This window comes from Pongo abelii, chromosome 14 (assembly GCF_028885655.2).
Source record: "Pongo abelii isolate AG06213 chromosome 14, NHGRI_mPonAbe1-v2.0_pri, whole genome shotgun sequence".
NCBI lineage: Eukaryota > Metazoa > Chordata > Mammalia > Primates > Hominidae > Pongo > Pongo abelii.
In genome coordinates, this window is record NC_071999.2 from 31,111,819 (window position 1) to 31,133,152 (window position 21,334).

At 39.8% G+C, this 21,334-nt stretch overlaps 1 protein-coding gene across 17 annotated transcripts in view; it reads right to left on the minus strand.

The window, feature by feature from the left end:
* The window catches only part of RNF6 (ring finger protein 6), a 140,234-nt gene that overhangs the window by 106,829 nt on the left and 12,071 nt on the right, over positions 1-21,334 (minus strand). Inside the window, exons 6-7 of one of the 17 annotated variants that reach the window (XR_008512513.2) lie at positions 16,975-17,111; positions 13,116-13,526 (exon numbers count right to left, since the gene is read on the minus strand). The exons of 14 other annotated variants lie outside the window; for them this stretch is intronic. Coding sequence is in view for 1 of the 3 variants with exons in the window: in XM_054528730.2 (XP_054384705.2) it covers positions 17,070-17,111 (42 nt within the window). In the remaining 2 variants the exon portion in view is untranslated. Of the gene's footprint in view, positions 1-13,115; positions 13,527-16,943; positions 17,112-21,334 lie in introns of those variants that run through there. 2 more of the 17 variants (XR_008512512.2, XM_054528730.2) reach the window with 2 other exon arrangements.

Below are 21,334 nucleotides of genomic sequence, written 5' to 3' on the forward strand. Positions count from 1 at the left end.
TCCTGACTCTAATCCAATCACTCCTCTGACAGTTTAGCATTTTGGATTCTTAGATCTGGAAAATATGGGAAATAGCCTTAAAGATCACTGTATTCATTTTCCACAAATTTGATGGATTAAAACACACAGATAAATTTTCTTACAGTTCTGTGCATTAGAAATCCAACACAGTTCTCATGGGGCTAAAATCCAGGTGTTGGCAGGACTGTGATCCTTAGTGGAGGGTGCAGAGGTAAATCTTTTCCTTGCCCTTTCTACCCTTTAGAAACCGATCGAATGTGGTTTGTGGCCCTCTTCCTCCATCTTCAAAGCCAGCAGTGTTGCATCTCTGACCATTCTTCACATTTTCCTCTGACTCAACTCAGCAGGGAAAGCTTCTCTGAGGACACGTGAATAGATTGGGCCTGCCCTGATAATCCAGGATCATCTCCCTATTTTAAGGTTTTTAATTTAATCACATCTACAAGATCTTTTTCCATATAGGGCAACATATTTATAGATTCTAGACACTAGGATGTAAACATCTTCAGAGGGTGAGGTGGGGGCATTGTTTTTCTACCTATCATAGTTATCTCTTCCAACTCACTTCTCAAAGCTGGAATCTCTCCTATGTGACTTCTGACAGATGCTTACCTAACTCAGTACTTCCACTGATGTGGAGGTTGCTGATTCATGAAGCTGCCAAGGAGAATGTTAGCCAATCCTAAATGTGAGGAAATTCTTCTGTTCAGTTACAACAATTCACAAACATAACAATTCTTACCTTAAGCACAGGAGAAAACCTCACCTTGTATCCCCATAACACACCCACCACATGAAATTTTTAAAATATTTCAAGACAGCAGATGTTCTATTCATCAATTGAACATTTGAACACCTATGATATGTGAGTACTATTCTAGGCTCCAGCAATAAAATGATTAATGAGCCAGACAAGTTTTACTACTGTTAATGTGACTTAATTCATCATTGTTTGCCACCTCTCTTCCTCAAAGGATGCAATGGCCAATGGATTCATGGGTTCATCATCATCAGTATCAACATTGTGATCTTTTGGTCATTTAGCATGAAACAAAAATCTATAAATCCAAAGATGCTGAGTCATATGAAATGTCAGAGTGACGATCCATAAATTTGTTCTGAGAATACAGAATCATCATCCAGCTCCAGTGTTCAGTAGGCCAAGTCTCATTAAAGGATGCCATAAAATGAGAACATTAAACACTAATAAATAGGTGGTATTCCATGGAACAGCCTTTCCATTTAGAAAAAAAAAAAGACATTTTAAGTTGGGGGGCAGGAGTGGTTTAATAGATTGTTCAACACACAATGTTGAGATAATTGGCCATCTGTTTAGAAGGGAAAAATTGGCTAAGCCACATTCTTATCTCCAACCATTCATAAAAGTTAATTCCAGGTGGATTAAATATATCTAAAAGCATTCATTCATTCAACAAATAGTTATTAAGTCACTATCCTGTTCAAGTTACTGTGGATAGAAAAATCACAGAAAAATCTCCTCTCCTGTGGAGCCTACATTCTAGTGCAGAGTGGCGGTCAATTAATAAATAAGCAGTTAGCTTATTTATTTGATATGGTTTGGCTCTGTGTCCCCAAATCTCATCTCAAATTGTAATCCCCACATGTCAAGGGAGGGGACCTGGTGGGAGATGATTGGATCATGGGGGCAGTTTCCTTCATGCTGTTTTCATGATAGTGAATGAGTTCTCATAAGATCTGATGGTTTAAAAGTGCTTGGCAGTTCTCTCCTCACTCTCTTTCTCCTGCTGCCTTGTGAAGAAGGTGCTTGCCTGCCTGTCACCTTCCACCATGATTGTGAGTTTCCTGAGGTCTCCCCAGCCATGCAGAACTCAGTCAATTAAACCTCTTCATAAATCACTCAGTCTCAGGTAGTTATTTATAGAAGTGTAAAAATGGACTAATACAGTTGGTGATATGTGTTATGGAGGAATAAAAGCAGGGAAGAGAAGTAGGGAACAGGAGTTTGCAATTTCATACAGATTATTTAGGGAAAGCATTGCTATAAAGATGACATTTGAGTAAAGACTTAAATGAGGTGAAGAAGTTGGCTATGCAGTAATGGAGGGAGGATTTTCTAGGCAGAGGTAATGTGTAATAAAGGGCCCTATAATGGGAGTGTGTTTTTTGAGCAATATCTAGCCTAAATGGCTGAAGTTAAGTGAGCAGAGGAACAATCATAGGGAACAAGATCAGAGAGATAGCCAGGGACGAGATCATGTAGAAGCTTGATAATCATTTTAAGAATTTTGGCTTTTTCAAGTAAGATAGGAAGTTGCATTATATGATTTACATTTTAATGGAATCGCTCTTATTTTTGTACTGAAAATGGGCAAAGGCAGAAGCAGGGAGACCAGTTAGGAGGCCACCACAATAATCCAGTGGAAAGAGAACAATGGCTAGGAACAGAGTGGTAGTAGTGATGGTGGTTAGAAGTAGTTGTTTCTGAATATATTGAAGGCAAAGCCAATAGAATTTGCTTATGGATTGGTTGTGTAGGCAAAAGAAAAAGAGGAGTCAAGGATGATGTGGCTGGAGACTCTAAGATGTCCCCCAATTATCCCTGCCATCTGGTATTCATGCCCTTGTGTAATAGTCTTCCCTTGAGGGTAGGCTGGACCCAGTGGCCTGCTTCTAATTAGAAGAATATTACAAAGGTGGTGGGATGTCACTTTCATGATTAGATTATGTGATATTGTTACATCTGTCATACTAGCAGACTCTATTGCCTTCTTAGTTTGCATGCTTTGATGAAACAGGCTGCCATTTTGGAGAGGCCCATGTGGCAAGGAACTTACGGTGGCCGCTGGCCAACAACCAGCTAGGAACAGAGGCCCTCAATCCAACAGCCCTCAAGGAGCTGAATCTTGCCAAAAACAGGTGAGCTCTGAAGTAGATCTTTCTCAGTCGAGCCTTCAGATGAGACCCCAGCCTTGGCTGATATCTTGTTTTCAGCCTTATGAGAGAGACCCTGAAACAGAGAACCCAGCTAAGACATGCTCAGACTCCTGACCCACAGAAACTGTAATATAATAAACGTGGTATATTGTAAGCTGCTAAGTTTGCAGTAATTTGTTACACAGCAATAGATAACTAATAAAAAGACATCTTTTTGTCCTGAGTGACTGGTATGGATTTACCATTTACTGAAATGGGGAAAACTGGGTTAGGGGAACCAGTTTGAGCTGTGTCAAGATTATGCGATCAGGCAGACATACTAAGTTTGGGTGCCTATTATACACCCAAGATAAGATACCTGTAAGCAGTTGGATATAAAAGTTTTACATTTGGGGGAGATGTCTGTGGATATAACTTTGGGAGGAATCAGCTTATAAAAGGTTTCTAAAGCCATGAAAGTTAATGAAATAATTAAGGCAGTTAGTGTACAAGAACAGAGCCTGGAAAAATTCATCATTAAGAGGTTAAAAAAAATGAGGAGCCAGGAGATTGAGAAGAGGTCAGTAATATGGAAGGAAAGCCAGGAGACTGGTATCTTGGAAGCTACAGAAAGAGGATGAGGGAGTTATCAACTGAAATCATGATGGTAGGTCAATTAAGATGAGGACTGATAATTAGCCAAAGGATTTAGAAACCTGGTGGGCATTGGTGACTTTGATAAGAAAAACTTAAGTAGACTGGTGGGGTCTAAAGTCTGACTGGAATGTGTTCTAGCAAGACCTAGGGGAGAGAGAAGTTGGAAATATGGAATGTAAACAACTCCTTCCAAGGAATTTTGCAGTGAAGGAAAGTGGAGAGAGGGTATGGTAGTTGGAAGGGTAAGTGAAATCAAGAGAGAGTTTTTAAAATACCCTTGCATACTGAAGGAATGATCCAGTACAAGAATAAAAACTGTTGATGCAGGAGACAGTAGATATTTGTCAAAGCAGTTTTGCTGGATGGTTGAAGAATGGTTGATTGAACAAATGGAAGGGTTGATCTTAATTTGAAGCACAGACAATATGTGAGAAAAGAGCATGCATGGGCAGAGAAGCGGGTGAGTGGTAGATGTAGTAGCACAAGCTTGTAGATGTTCTTGTGTAATTATTTCTATTTTCTAAGTGAAATAGAGAGTAGATTATTATCTAGAATAAGAATGGAACAGAAAGTAATGGAATTTTAAATAATAAGATATAAAATAGTTACCTAGAATGACAGGGCACAAGTGCACTAAGGAAATACAATATTACTGCTAGGAAGCAATAAGATTCCACATGAGATTGGTAATAATGAATTTAAATGAGACTAGTCGATATAGATGAGAACAGTCAATATAGACAGCTGGGTATTTTTCTCAAGCCATATTCAGGTGCTAGAGAGTGTGAGCATCAAGTTAAATTTTACCAGTGGTTATGGTTTAGCTAAGTGAGTACGAAAAAGCAGGAGAGGGGCAAGAGAGTTGAGGGTTTAAGCAAGAGACTGGTAAGAAAGATTAACAAATACAAGGATAATATCCAACTCAGGTCCACTGTAGCCATTCTATCCCATTAAAGGGGAGGAGAAGAAAAACTGAAGGACACTTGTGAAGTTTACAGTCCAGAGGCATAGGCTCACTAAAAGACTAATACCTAATAATAGGACAGTGTAATGCTTCAGCTCACCCTATACCTTATCATCACATCATTAAAGGCCTGTTTACAGCAGTTCCTTTTTACCAAATTCATCATGTCCAGGTATCAAGAAAAAATTGCAAGGCATACTAAAATATTTGAAGATATAATGGCTGTATTAGGGTTCTCTAGAGGGACAGAACTAACAGGAGATATATATATATATATATATATATATATATATATATATATATATATATATGAGTTTATTAAGTATTAACTCACATGATCACAAGGTCCCACAATAATAGGCCATCTGCAAGCTGAGGAGCGAGGAGAGCCAGTCCAAGTCCCAAAACTGAAGAACCTGGAGTCTGATGTTCAAGGGCAGGAAGGGTCCAGCACCGGAGAAAGATGTAGGCTGGGAGGCTAGGCCAGTCTTGTCTTTTCACGTTTTTCTCCCTGCTTTACAGTCTAGCTGTGCTGGCAGCTGATTAGAAGGTGCCCACCCAGATTAAGGGTGGGTCTGCCTTTCCCAACCCGTGGACTCAAATGTTAATCTCCTTTGGCGATACCCTCACAGACGCACCTAGGATCAATACTTTGCATCCTTCAATCCAATCAAAATGACACTCAGTATTAACCATCACAATGGCCAAAAAACAGTATTTGAAGACAGAGCTGGCTTAAACCCAGATATAGCAGAAATACTAGAAGAAATATCATCAGTCTAGGGATTTAAAACAACTATGATTAATGGATAAAGTAGACAGCATGGAAGAACAGATGGGCAATGTAAGCAGGGATGGAAATCCTAAGAATCAAAATGAAATGCTAGAGATCAAAAATACTAACACAAATCAAGGCTGCCTTTGGTGGGCTTATTAGTAGACTGGACACAGCTAAGGAAAGAGTTCTGAGTTTTAGGGTATCTTAACAGAAACCAAAGCTGAAAAGCAAAGAGGACAAAGACAAAAAAAACCAGAATATTCAAGGACTATGAGACAATTATGAAGGTGTAACACACATATAATAGGAATTCCAGAAGAAGAAAAAGAGAAAGGAAAGAAAAGAAATATTTGAAACAATAAAGACTAGGATTATCCCCAAATTAATGTCAGATACCAAACCACAGCTCCTGGAAGCTCAGAGAACACCAAGCAGGATAAATGCCAAACACAAACAAATTACACCTGGGCATATCATTTTCAAACTACAGAAAATCAAAGATAAATTAAAAATCCTGAAAGAAGTCAAAAGGCTAAGTAACTTGCCTAAGATAACACAATTAGTAAATGGCAGTTATAATTCAAAACAAGTATATCTGTCTCCAGAGCTAGTGGTCCTAACCCCTATATCATCATGGGGTGATAAACAAGCCTCAACACCTCCCTTCTTACACACCCACACACACACACACACACATACAATTTTACACAAGACTGCATATTTTGGTAACTTCTCTCAAGATGACCTTATTATTCATTTGACCCTGATTTTCAACCAGACATTATACATGATTTATTCATCAGCATCGTAATGAGATAAACCCAAGGTCTACTGGAAAAATTTCAAACAGACTGACATACGTATAGTAGGAGACCCAAAAGAAAAACAAATAGACTGAGGTGTAAAAAACACTTGAAGATAAAATGGCCAAAATTTCCTAAAATTCTATGAAAACTTACAGATCCCAAAAGTTTTCTAAATCACAAACAAAATACATTCAAAGGAAACTATAGCTTGGGACATCACAGTCAAGCTGTAGAAAACTGAAGATAAAATCTCTTATAAACAACAAGAGGAAAAAGTTATCACATACACTACTTCTCATCAGAAACAATGGAGGCCAGAAGTCAAAAATATAAAATCATTAAAATACTGAAAGGGAAAAAAACTGTCAACCCAGAATGCTATATCCAACAACAACAAAAAATCTTTCAAAAATGAGGAAGAAATAAAACATTTTCAGGCCTGGTGTGGTGGCTCATGCCTGTAATCCCAGCACTTTGGGAGGCCGAGGTGGGTGGATCATCTGAGGTTAGGAGTTTCTGACCAGCCTGGCCAACATGGTGAAACCCAGTCTCTACTAAAAATACAAAAAATTAGCCAGTAATCCCAACTACTTGGGAGGCTGAAGCAGGAGAATCACTTGAACCTGGGAGGCGGAGGTTGCCGTGAGCAGAGACCACGCCACTGCCCTCTAGCCTGGGTGACAGAGTGAGACTCTGTCTCCAAAAAATAAATAAATAAATAAATAAAACATTTTCAGATAACAAAAAGCTGGGAGAATCTGCCACTAGTAGTTCTGCACTACACTGTCCTTGAAGCTGAAGGGAAAGTATACCAGATAGAGATGCAAATCTGTAGAAAAGAAAGCAAGCCACCAGAAATGTTAAGTAGGTAGGTTAATATACAAGGCTGCATCCCTCTTCCTGTAATTTCCTTAAATGAAAACTGATTGTGAAAACAAAAACTAGCATTATAAGGTGAGTCTATAATGTAGGTATAGAAATCAAAGATATGATAACACAAATGATGAATGGGAGAATAGAATTATATTGCTTTGAAGTTTTTATATATATGAAGTGAGAAGTTTGAAATGGGAAGTTAAATATGGGAAGTGGGAAATGGGACAGGGGAAGAGTGATAAGGATGCTGAGAACTGCAGAAACTCTCAGCATGAATGACTACATCCAAACCCCTGCACTAAAAGACTTGGCCAAACTCTAACATGACTTCTGGCAGGCAAAGGCCCCATGCTCCTGGGATGATCCAGCACCCTCTTGAGATCCTGCCTAGAAAAACTCAAGGCTGCCAAAGAATTTACCATTTGTTCCAGCCAACACCTGGGGAAAGGTCCCTGACCTCCCTTTCCTAGAGTATTTACCTTAAAAAGCTTAGAACTACAAATCTTTTCTCTGCCCATTTGGGATATACATGTATCTCCTACAACTCAGGATTGTCTTTCCCAAGGACCTAAAAGCCATTCCTTTGAAATGTAATCATTAGAAAGGATAGGACCTCTATCTCTCAGTCTCTGTGGGAAGGTAGAAGTCTAACTTTATAAATGGCAGTAAACAAACACAGATGGCCTAATCATATTTACATTGGCCAACCCTTGTACCCACTTTTTGAAATTTTGTCACTTTCCTGACACTGCTCAAGCCCTCTACTTGCTCTCCCTCCCTATTCCTCTCATGGGTCTTTTAAAACACCCAGTTATCTGTGTAGGAATCACTCAGCTCTTTTCTCTACTGCAATAGTTACTGAATAAGATCCGTTTTCACCTGTTTAATTAATGTCCAACTTTATCTCTGAAAATACATTAGGCCAGGTGCAGTGGCTCACACCTGTAATCCCAGCACTTTGGGAGGCTGAGGTGGGCAGATCATAAGGTCAGGAGACTGAGACCATCCTGGCTAACACGGTGAAACCCCGTCTGTTCTCTGATCATATGGGAATTGAATTCAAAATCAATAACAATAAGGTTTTCAGGAAGCCCCCGTAACATCTTGGAAGTAAAACAAATCCTAAATAATTTGTAGGTGAAAGAAGAAATCATAAGATAATTAGAAAATGTTTTGAATTGAATAAAACTAAAAATATAAAATATCAAAATTTGTGGATGTGTGTATATATACATACATACACACATATGTATATATGTGAGAATATGTATGTATATATGTGAGAATATGTGTGTGTGTAGTATGAAAGTATATGTGTGTGTGTATATACACACACACATATATATATGAGAGAGAAATATTCATTTTAAGGAATTGGCCCATATGATTGTGAAGCTTGGTATAGCCAAAATTTGCAGTGTAGGCCAGCAGGATAGAGACCCAGGAAAGAATTACAGTTGTAGTTCAGGGCAGTCTGCTGGCAAAATTCCTTCTTGCTCAGAAGAGGTCAGTGTTGGTTCTACCATCAACTGTTTGGATGAGGCCTGCCCACATTATGGAAAGAAATCTGCTTTACTCAAAATCCACTGATTGAAATGCTAATCTCATCCAAAAAACACCTTCCCAGAAACATCCAGAATAATATCTGACCAAATAGCTGGGCACTATGGCCCAGCCAAGTTGTCATATAAACTAATCATCACAGCATCTATGAAAACCCTAGAACTAACATACTTAATAGTGAAAGACTGAATGCTTTCCACTAACAGCAGAAACAAGGCAATGATGTGCACTCTCACCACTTCTACTTAACCCTGTAATGAAGGTCCTAGATAGTGTTAAAAAGTAAAAAAAAAAAAAAAAAAAAAAAGCATATATATTGAAAAGGAAAAAGCAAAAGTATCTTGATTTGCAAATGACATTCAGTACATAGAATATAATAAGAAATACTTTTAAAAGCTATTAAATAAGTAAATTCAGCAAGGTCAGAGAATATAAGCTCAAAATACAAAAATCAATTGTACAGGTATATGTGAATAATAAATGGTTGGAAATTGAAAGTGTGAAAAAATAATATTTATAATAACTTCAGACACCTTGAAATGCTTAGGCATAAATTTAACAAGATGTACAAAACACAATTAAAAATACAAATCACTGCTTAGAGAAATTTAAAAAGACCTAAATAAATGGAGATATATACCATATTGATAGGTTAGAAGATTCAATATTGTTAAGATATCAGTTCACCAAAGTGATCTATAGATTCAGTGCAATCCCACTCAAAATCCCAATGTTCTTTTACATAGACATTAACAAGCTGAGTTTTAAATGTATATGAAAATGCAAAGGACCTAGGGCAGTCAAAATAGTGTAGAATGACATAAGAATTCTATGTAGAATGACATAAGAATGACAATAGGACAGACTAGGGAGCCTAGAAATAGACCCACACATATATGTTCAACTAATTTTCACTGAAGAAATTCAGTGAAGAGGATAGTCTTTTAACATATGCTGCTGGTACAAACGGATATCCATATGCAGACAAACAAAATTTACCTGGATTCTTGCCTCTTGCCACACTAAAAATGATCTCAAAATGGATCATAGATATAAATGTAAAAGCTAAAAAACTAAATGAAAACAACAACAACAACAACAACAACAATAAAAACTGAAGAAAGTCTTTGTGATTTTTGGGATAGCCAAAGATTCTTAGGTACCACACAAAAAGCATGGACCAAAAAAGAAAAACATTGATAATCTGGACTTCATCAAGATTAAAAACTATTTTTTCTTCAAAGATACTATTAAGAAAATAAAAATTCAGAGACTGAGAGGATAAAACATATATCTACAGACATATATTTGTATATGTCTGTAGATATAAATTGCAAATGAATAATACTAATACATAAAGAATTCTTGCAACTCAATAGTAATACAATAAACCAATGGGGTAAAATGGGCAAGGACACCTATAGAGAGAGAGACAGATGAAGATACATTAAAAAATAAGTACAGAAAAAGATAACTCTTATGGGTTAAATGTTTGTGTGTCTCCAAAATTCATATGTTGAAATCCTAAGCTATAATGTGATAGTATTAGGAAGTGGGGCCTTTGGGGGTTTATTAGGCCATGCAGGTGGAGCCCCCATGAATTTGGGATTAGTGCCCTTATAAAAGAGATCCCAGCGAGCTCTCACCCCTTCCACCCTGTGGAAGAAGCCACTTATGAAGAAGCCAGAAGCTTGTGAAGTCAACCATCTATGAACCAGAAAGTAAGCCCTCACCAGACACCAAATATGCCCGTGCCTTAATCTTGCACTTCCCGACCTCCAGAACTGTGAGAAATAAATATTTGTTGTTTGTAAGATATCCAGTCTATGGTATTCTGTTATAGCAGCCTAAACAGACCAAGGCAATACCTGACATCATCAATCATTATGGACATTCAAATTAAAACCATAACAAGATACCATTTCATATCCATACAAATAGCTAGAATCAAAAAGCCTGACAATATTGATTGCTAGGGAGAATGTAGAACAATTGGAATTCTCATCCCAGGCTTGGCTTCACAGGTGCCATGCTCAGATGAGCCCCACACTTGGTTTAATACTCTGCTGTCACTGTTTTAAATTCTTTTTTTTTCTTTTTTTTTTTTTTTTTTTGAGGCGGAGTTTTGCTCTTGTTGTCCAGTCTGGAGTGCAATGGCGCAATCTAGGCTCACTGCAACCTTCACCTCCCAGTTTCAAGCAATTCTCCTGCTTCAGCCTCCCGTGTAGCTGGGATTACAGGTACCCACCACCACACCGGCTAATTTTTTGTATTTTTAGTAGAGACAGGTTTCACCATGTTGGCCAGGCTGGTCTTGAACTCTTGACCTCAAGTGATCCACCTGCCTTGGCCTCCCAAAGTGCTGGGATTACAGGTGTGAGCCACCATGCCTGGCCTGAAATTCTTAATAATTTTACCTTAGAACTAGTGTTTTGTAAGCAAAGTCCAATAAGGCAATGGAGGATAGTGTGAGCAGAGGAGATACTCACAATATGTGTGCTGTTTCTTGCTGCTCCATTCAGATATAGTGTTTGCAGTGACCTGTGAGCATGAATTCTGATGGGCATAATGCATGGGAGTTCAGCAAGACTCAAAGTAAGTAAAAAGTAATCATGTTATTTTTCAAAAAATTAAAAATAGAATTACCATATGATTCAGCAATTCTGTTTCTGAGTATATGCCCAAATAATTAAAAGCAGAGACTCTGGCATTGCATAACATAAAGATGAAACAGCAGTAAAATTCATGCTGATAATTAATGGCATGAATAGCAAATAAAAAACACCATGACAAGTCAAGACTGCAGAAGAAAAAAGCTTTATATTTCCCATTTTTTTAACAATGGGCCCCACATTTTATTTTGCACTGAGTCCAGCAAATTATGTAGCCAACTGTCTTATACATCACTAGTAGGAACCTAAAATGGTCCAACCATTTTGGAAAACAGTTTGGTGATTTCTTGTAAAGTTAGCAACACACTTACCACATGACCCATGGGAGCCAGAAGCTGTTTGAACTAATTTGGTTACATTTGTACACTAGTGAAGACTATGAAACAGATTTGATGATTGGCAGCCCCACAAAAACCAGGTGGAATGGAGGAGGGGTAATTCTTTCAAATGAATGGAGTAAAGGATGCTGAGCAAGCAACAATAACAGAGGCAGAAGATAAATGGTGGGGGATGTTGGGGGAGGGGAGGAAGGAGGTAAGAAAGGTGAGAATATTCCATTTGCAGATGGCAGAGCTCAAATTTAAGATTCCTGCCAGCCTCAATAAAGCACTTGTTTGATTCAAGTCTACATTAGGACACTATCTAGAGGAATGGCTTATTTAAGCAAAGAATTGCTTGTCAATTCCTGAGACAACTGAGCATGGATTAAATGCACACAACTGCATATGGGACTCTGATCCTGGGAGTATAAAATTATTAATGATTTTGCTTAGGAGTAGCATAATTAAGAGGCAGACATGGGCTCAGATTCCTAAAATAATAACTTATGGTTAAACGAGGCCCATTACATGCCATTATGTTACAACCCAAAAGTTTGGTTTCACCCTTTGAGAGCCAGTTGACTGATACTCAGTGTCCCAGCTGTGGATCTGCTTGGAAGCTGCAAGGACTAACTCCTTATTCATTATGGGGACCACAAAGAGAGGCTACTTATGAAGGCATGTGGTTCTAGACCCCAGGATAATGGAAGAAAGAGAGGTTTGTGCCACTAGGCCCTTATTCTGAGAGCGGAGCCCTATCCTACCATACTTGGCAGTCTGGCCAAAATGAAGCTAACAGTGGTAAACTTGGAGAACCAAGGCCTGTTTCAGGTGCTGCCAGTGGCCTCTCAGATGACTTGGGCAAATGATCTCTCTCTCTGTATTTCTGTTTCTTCCAAAATAAGCACAAGTAATTCTCACCAACCTACTCTTGAGTTGGTTTGAATATCAGATGAGACAATGAGCATGGAATCTCTTCAGATAAAATGAAATGTGATAGAAAATTAAGATGATGTGCCAGTTATTATTCTTAGCATTTCCAAGGGGGTGCTGACACCCTCCCCTTCCCTTTCAGATTATTGGCAATAGGAGAGGATCAAATTAAGATCATAATTAGATGATTTGAGAAATTCACATTACTCTTTAAAATACTGAAGAATTCATTAAACAAAGATCAAAAAGTTTTGTGGCTATGCCAGGTTCCTGAAATCCTAAGAACAACTATGAATCCAGAAGAAGCATTAACTGTTAAAGCTCAGAGAGGAAATATTTTAGCAATGACACAAGGCAGCTTCTTATCTCTTGCTTCACAGCATCACTAAAAATAAATTTAAAAAAATACAAAACAAAATGAAAATAAAACTTTTAACTGATCCCCAGAAGAACAGACTATTCAGAAAAGCTGACAGACAGAGGGTCAATGATCAAGAATAAAAATAGTATGGTACATTTAGAAAGGAAAAACAAACACCCATATCACATGGGCAGTTACTTACTGTGAACAAACCATGAACAAAAGTACCTCAAGGCAAAGGCAAATGGGCCACAAACTGGATATGAGTCAGCAACAAAGGTCCTTTTATTAATTAAGCTCAAGACTGGATACAATGTTAATAATATTTTATGCTGATGTTTATGAAGCCCTTACCACATGCCAAGGACTTTTAGTGTATACCTGTATTATCTTACTTAACCCCACTAGGTAAGTGTGATTGTTTTTTATATTTTACAAATGAAAAAACAGACGACCAGAAAATTAAGGTACTTGCATAAGGCCTCCAAACCATTATGTGGCAATTTGGGCCATGAGCTGACATCTGTCACCAGAGTCTGTGTACCTAATCACTGTTGTAAATTACCTCTTGAGAGCATCCTGTTCATACAGAGTGCAGGTTGTGGTTCTCTGCTTTGACAAAGAGGCTTGGCAGACCTTAAGAGGATTCAGAGGAGAGCAGTGGAGAAGGGTTATTTAACCTGGAGAAGAGAAAACTAAGATATGATCCCTAGCAGTGTTAGCTTCTCTGATGGCAATTGGGTCAAGAAATAGATAATAGATTGCAGGTGGTTTGGGAGCAAAGGAGGATTCGGGCTAAGCCAGAACCAAATTGTGATTGTTTCTAAATGTGCTAAGGATGTTAAATATTTGTGGTAGTCATGGAGGTGCATCACTTAAGAGAACCTGCTGTGAGAAGCACGACTGACTGAGAGCCTCCAGTTGTCACACCTTTAGGTGTGACACAATGCTCAGGCCCAGGCCATGCTTCCCCCAGGCTGCTCCTAGCAGTGACTACGCATGAAAGCAGTATTAGAACTGGGCCATTTCTGTCCAGTGGTGGCTCCTCTATGATCCTGGAGAGCTCTCTTAGAACTACAATGAAGGCTGGGCGCAGTGGCTCACGCCTGTAATCCCAGCACTTTGGGAGGCCCAGGCGGGCAGATCACGAGGTCAGGAGAGCGAGACCATCCTGGCTAACATAGTGAAACCCCATCTCTACTAAAAATACAAAAAAATTAGCCGGGCATGGAGGCAGGTGCCTGTAGTCCCAGCTACTGAGGCAGGAGAATGGCGTGAACTCTGGAGGCGGAGCTTGCAGTGAGCCCAGATCACACCACTGCACTCCAGCCTGGGCGACAGAGTGAGACTTGGTCTCAAACAAACAAACAAACAAAAACTGCAATGCAGTCTGAGGCTTTTCCTGCTCCAGCCTCCTTCCTTCCCTTTCTTCTCTGGAAGGTGTCAGACCCACAATGCAGCCTGGAGGTTCTCCTCACCTACTCCCGCTCCCTCCGCCTTTATCGTCAACAAGTGTTTCCCCAATAAATTTCCTGTATGTATAATCCTGTCTTGGTGTTCACTTCTCGGAGACCCAAACTGACAAAATATTGAGTGTGTAGAAAAGAGAAATAAGGCCGGGCGCAATGGCTCAGGCCTGTAATCCCAGCACTTTGGAAGGCCGAGGCGGGTGGATCAACTGAGGTCAGGAGTTCGAGACCAGACTGACCAACATGGTGAAACCCCATCTTTACTAAAAATACAAAAAATTAGCCGGGCATGGTGGCGGGCGCCTGTAATCCCAGCTACTCGAGAGGCTGAGACAGGAGAATCTCTTGAAACTGGGAGGTGGAGATTGCAGTGAGCTGAGATTGCACCACTGCACTTTATTTAGCCTGGGCAACACAGCGAGACTCCACCTCAAAAAAAAAAAAAAAAAAAAAAAAGAAAGGAAAAGAAAAAAGAAAAGGGAAACAATAACTCCTTTGGTCTTTAAAAGCAGGCTTGGCAATTAACTGAGAAATTTTAAGTGCAGGTTCTCGAGAGCCCTAAAAAAATTTAGAAGATTGTCCATCTTCTCCTAGGCCTGAGATTCTATGAGTCTGTACTCATCACCTAAATATAACACATTAAATGTTCCTAGTTTATTTCCATGTAAGAAGGGCCTAAGAAATATGACTATTCATCGAATTAAAAATGAGAAATCCCTGACATGGTATTCATCTAATTGAGAGGTATTCAATTCTAATTGAAGGTATTTATTCTAATTGAAAATGAGAAATGCCTGACATGGCATCTTCACTGACTCTGCCACTGTCTCTGATCTGAAACCTGCTCTACTCTCACAGATGCTATTAAAATTATTGCAAGGTGAACAGAGACCATACTCTGCAGACCATAAGCTGCAGAGCTGAAGCCTGCCCTCCAAAGCGGCTTGGGAAGTGCACTCAGAGTCCCTGGAGCAACATGATAAATTGGCCCAAACTTCCCCAAAGTCCTAGCAAGCCAGATAGACCATGGCTCATCATTTTGTCCTGAATAGGTTAGAAGAGGTATTTCTCTGTATTGAGCTTCAGTTATTAGCCTATAACACCAATAACTAGACATCTTCTGACAGTAAGTACATGGAGTCAGAACTTTACAAAAGTCTGTGGTTAATAAAGACATTAAAAAATACAAGACTATTTTGCCTTGTTTCTAACCAGCCACATGACCTTGGATAAATTATTTAAGCTCTCCAGATTACCTAAGAAATTCTGAGAGTTGAGGCTCAATGTTATAAAATCATTGAAGCTGTAATCCTCATCCTGTTAAGGGGTCATTGTTTCTCAATAGGACTGGACTAGTTCAGAAAATGCCTTTCCATGGGATACATATCCATTTTCCTCAGGTGGGTGTGGTAATTGTCCCTCTCTCAGCATACTCTGTGGTCAAGATAGTGAAACCTTGCTTTTCACCTAACAAACTGTTTAAAGAGCTTCATGTAATATATTGAATAGGAAGGCGTTTACTAACATCAGTTCCCAAGACACAAACAACTCTACTATCAACCACACAGGATAAACCCTCTTTAAGATTAAACCTAAATCCTTTCTCTTTGTTAAGAAATAAAATAAAAAGGCCAGGCACAGTGGCTGACGCCTGTAATCCCAGCACTTTCGGAGGCCAAGGCAGGAGGATCGCTTGAGTCCAGGAGTTCAAAACCAGCCTGTCACGTGTTGAAACCCTGTCTCTACAAAAATACAAAATTTAGCTGAGTGTGGTGGCACATGCCTGTAATCCCAGCTACTCAGGAGGTGAGGTGAGAGGATCACCTGAGCCCAGGAGGTTGAGGCTGCAGTGAGCTGTGATCGTGTGCCACTGCACTCCAGCCTGAGAGACAGAGTAATCCTGTCTCAAAAAATATTTTAAAAATCTGAACACAGTTCAGCATTGAGCTTAATGCAGCATTAAAGTGTGAAGGGTTAACCTGCTCTACCATGCTTCTCTCCTGCTTTGCTCTGCCCACGGTCAGAATAGCCACAACCTGCCAGCCAGCCCTTTGACTGGGGGACCCTTCCCCACTGCCACCCCCCACCCCCCAATCCCTGCTGGCTGGGGGAGGGGAGCCAGCAGAGGAAGTAGATGGATGCAGTGAGAGACAAGACAAAGAGCACACAGCCCAAGCCACCATCTGCCTGGCAGGGTGGCACGAGACAGAGTTTGGGACCCTGGTGTAGCCACTGTGGTTAAGCAGACAGTGTCTGCAGCAGGCCGTCGAATTTGAAATTTGAGAAAGGCAGGCTTCGCAGAGTGTCAAACACTTGGGTTCAAGGTAAACTTGAACTGTTGAAGAACTCTTGTTCTGTTTGTTAACTTTCAGGACCATTGGATTTTTCTGCTTTTGGCTGCACTTGAATAGTATTTCAGAAACATTGTGGGTTACATGGGTTATATATATTTTCGTGGACTGGCCTGGGAGCCTTTCCTCTCTTGCCTCAAACCACAAACATCTGATATTATTTCTATGGGAAATGTGTTCTGAGTTTCAAAGAAAATCTTACAAAAAAGGTTTTAATGTAGAAGCTATTTGTAAGCCAGGATCTAACTATATACTGAAACTTCCATGCATTTGCTTATTAAATATATATTGAGGGAACTACTATGTACCAGGTATCATGCCAGGTGCTGAGGATAACCAAGGGGTTCACAGTCCTTTGAAGCAGCACATAGATGGGGAACTGAGCAGGTCCACACTATGACTCTCATGGGCCCTCGACATTTTTCCCTTCATGGGCCCCTTCCTCCTTAAAAAAAAATAAAAAATAAAAATTGTATTTTACAATTGTGTTGGTATAAATACAATCCAGGTTGGATTATATTCTCTCTTGGTATGTGGCTGGTTTTAAAAGAAATTAAAACATTTTCATGGGACCTTGAAAGTATCCTAGACCCTCAGTAGGCATTGGGCCTACAGAGCCTAATGGATAGGTTGGCCCTGGAGAGGAGGAGGGCAAGATGAGGACTTGCAGGAGTGACACCCGAGGTGACAGTTAAAGGACAAGCAGGAATTAACCAGAGAGGCAAGAGGGGAAAGGCCATTTTAGGAAGAGAGAACAGCATGGGCAAAAAAAAAAAAAAAAGTATGAAAGGCAAGATGAGACACCCTGCGAGGGACTGGAAAAGAGATTGGAAAAGATAGGCAGAGGCCAAAATATGAAGAATCTTGTGTGCTATTCTAAGAACAGTAGGAAATTAACAGGGACAGCTGAGGAGTGACAAGTCGAAATGAGGCTTGTAGAAAAATTACACTGGAATAATTGGAAACAGAATATGAGACTACTTGAGAGATGATGGCAAGAATCTATGTGAGAAATAGTGACAACCCTAAGACAATAAAAATGAAAATAACAAGTATTCCGAAGGATGCAAGTTGATTCATTGGGTAGGAGGAATGAGGAAGAAGTCTGGGTTCCTATTTGTTCCCTTCTTAGCCCTTTAGTGCTTGACTAGCCATCAAACACACACCACATCAAAGCAGCCGGCCAGCTCAGATATGGGAAACTGCTGGTCTGAACTTTTGGCTTCATCTCCAAGCCCTCCTGTTCTGACAACATCCTATTTAAACTGAGTTCTCAACCTATAAGGCTTATCAGTGTCTTGGTCACAGTTTCATACTTGACCCTTGACTACACCAGTGCCATGAATATGGGGCACTCCTGCTACCCATTCTGGCCCCTTGGACCCATGCCAGCTAAGGCAGTCCCACCTGGCCTCCACACGGATGCAGAGCAGACTTTTCTGCCTGGCTTGAACTGGTGCATGGTAGACACATTGGCTGTGCTAGGAAAAAGATGACGAGAAACCATTGTAGGGAAGATGATTACTTCCAGTCCAAATATGCTGAATTTGAGGTTCCAAAGGGACAACCTAGCAGACATTAACTAAGGCAATCACAAATGTGGTCCTAGAATTTAGGAGAATGTGCTGGAATGGAGAGGAAGATTTAGGTGTATGCAGAAAAGAATTTATATGGTAGGCCTCAGGCTGGCCCTAGAAAGGCCTGTTTGCAAGGTTGGCTCTTAGCTGGCAGCTAGGAACTGGATTGGGGGAATATTCTCACTATTCCCGGAGAAGGGTGAACCACTGTGCCTAAACTGTTTGTGCAAACAATATAGATTTACACTGAACACCTGCTTTCCTCCTGGGAGTCTGGAATTTTGGTATGTGCTAGGCAGAGGGTGCCTGCATGACCAGCCCCCGGTAAAACTTTGGGCACTGAGTCTGTCACAAGCTTTTCTGGTAGACAACACTTCTCTCACGTAGCCACAGTTTGATGCTGGAGGAAGTAAGTGTGTCTTGTGTAACTGCTGGAACAGGACTCTTGGAAGCTTACCTGGATTTCTCTAGACTTTGTCCCATGCACCTTTCTCCTCTGCTGACTGTGCTAATATCTTTTCCCTGTAATAAATCTTAGCTGTGAACATAACTATATGCAGATTCCTATGAGTTCTTTTAGTGAATCACTAAATTTGGAGGTGGTCTTGGAGACCCCCAACACAGAGATTTATCAGGAACACCTAGTCATTCAGTGCTGGGAATAAAACCTAAGTGGACCCCTCCCAAGCTACATGGTTGCAATGGACTGGCCACATAATCTGATCCCAATTGGTTGGAGTAAAGAAGGTCATGCTGCTCGATCCTACAGATAAAAATGAAGATGCCTTCTATCGTAAAATGCACTGGTCTGAAATGCAATGAAAGGACAAGGGTGACATTCAAGGGAAGATTAAAGAAAGACTCCTAACTATTCCAGAGGCAAACTCTATGTGGCTAAGAGTTAGAGTCATAGAGAGATCCTCTTGACAAAATGCTAAAAAAGAACAAACAAAGACCTAAAGGTTGTGAGGACCATGTCTATTCCTTTAGCAAATTGAGAACAGTACAAGATTTCTGGCATTGGATACAAGATCCTAAATAAAATTGTTAAGAAACTAGTTACAGTTTAAGGAAAGTGTATTGTCAAAAAGTCCCTAGCCTGTTGTACAGAGACCTGTGACTGTCTAGCATTATGGTAGACCCTGAACCAAGCCCCAACATTGAAGTGCTAAGATCAAAGCCATTCACTAGCATCTCCTCAAACACCTGCCTGCCATCACCACCACAAGCACCAGTAGGAAATCCTCCCTTGGTGCCTTTTCTGAAGGTGGCCCCAACAATTTATTCTACATCCAGAGAAGTGAGGCAACAAAGAGAATGCTCATGAGACTCATTGTTTCTATCATTCATCCTGCTAAGCTTGCTCAGTGAGATATGCTATTATATAATCTGTACCAGTAATCAATGTATGGCACTTCTTTCCCCGTTTTTCGTTTGATTTTTATTCCATTTCACTGTATCGGGTAGGCAGGAGAAGCTACTTTTATCATTTATGCCATAATCTGCAGAATGGTGAGAAGTCACAAACCTGATCAGATCCAAGCTAATGGAGGAATTGACACTACCTAGAAAACCTGAACTCAGAAGGGCTAAATTCTGTCACTTCACAGTACAGAAGCTGTATGTGATTTTGGATTGTTACCCAGTGGGGAGAAGGTGAGCACATTTGGAATTGCACAGAAGGTGGCTGGATTAGGATTAAGTAGGAGCATTTTTACAATTAAATGTGTGAGAAGATGTGATTGATATATATATATATATATATATACTGGGCAGCCAAGCAATTACTCCATCTTCAAATGAGACATTAACACAATAGAGGAAAAATATGTCTGAAAGTCATTATTTTCCAGAAGAAACGTGAAGTTATTTTTAAAAAGGAATAAAAAATATATAGGGGCCAACTCAGAGTCTTCAGAGATTTAATACTCAAACAAAACTTGCTGAAATTATGGATCTCCAATGATCAAAAGGGCAAATATATTCAGGGACTAACACACTCATACTCACTGAAAATAACTCGCAATCTGTCTCTAGAGACTAAAGAAAAAATCACCACTGACAGCCATCATCATCTTTTGAAACGTGGGATGATGTTCTCAACGATAGATGAATCTGGCTTCCTGGGAAATCATCTCCTAATACAGATACGCCAGCTCTCTGATTTCCAGTGTTGCACAGGACTGAGACCCCAAGTGAGCTACCTACTACTGCAAAGGGAATTAACACCCTGGCTTTCACGTAAAGTGCTATTTCTAGTTTCTCCTCCCCTGGCCACAGATTATTCCGATGGAGAGATTCAGGAAGATTAAAAGTTCATTAGATGTTCTTGTCTGGGAGTGATATACATGAAAATGCCTCAGACTGAGCTTGTCAACTCTGTCCCTTAATGCAGCATCTTCAGATGCCTCATTCATCTCTTTCTTGAATTCATCTTTATAATACAGATTCTATTATATCTTTTAGGGGCAACCCTTCTCCTCCATTCATGAGACAGAAGGATGTATTTGCATATGGAAATTAGGGTAATCAGACATATGATAGAACAAAGTTGTAAAATTAGAAAAATATCTTTAGGAGGAATTAAATTAGACTGAAAACTTCCCAAGGTATTTCTACTTCTCCAGAATGCAGCATAGCAGGAAAAGCAGGAGGTTTGGAGGCAAATAGCCATGTGATTGACTCCCCAAACTCTGCCAATTACTAAGTTAGGTAGCAAAAATACTTAAAGGAGAGCTTCAGAGGTTTAAATTATGAATTCATGTTAAATACTGAAAGGAAAATAACCTCGTAAGAGTGATAATTAAGTAAGGGTCATAATGCTGGCTGAAACTAAAAAAACCTAGGAAAGGAGAAAACAGGGTAAAAGGATGTAACTATGTGAGAGGGCGGCTGGAAGCTGGCAATCTAGAAATAGAAGTTTGCCAGACAGCCACACTACAAAGAACAAGCTCTACGGACCTGACATGGAACGTAATATTCAAATGAAGAATTTCTAACTATTTGTTCTTCTCTATATTGGAATCACAAAGGGTATAATCATTGTGAAATAGAAGCTATAAATAGATTAGTGGGCCTTTGTATTTGTCAT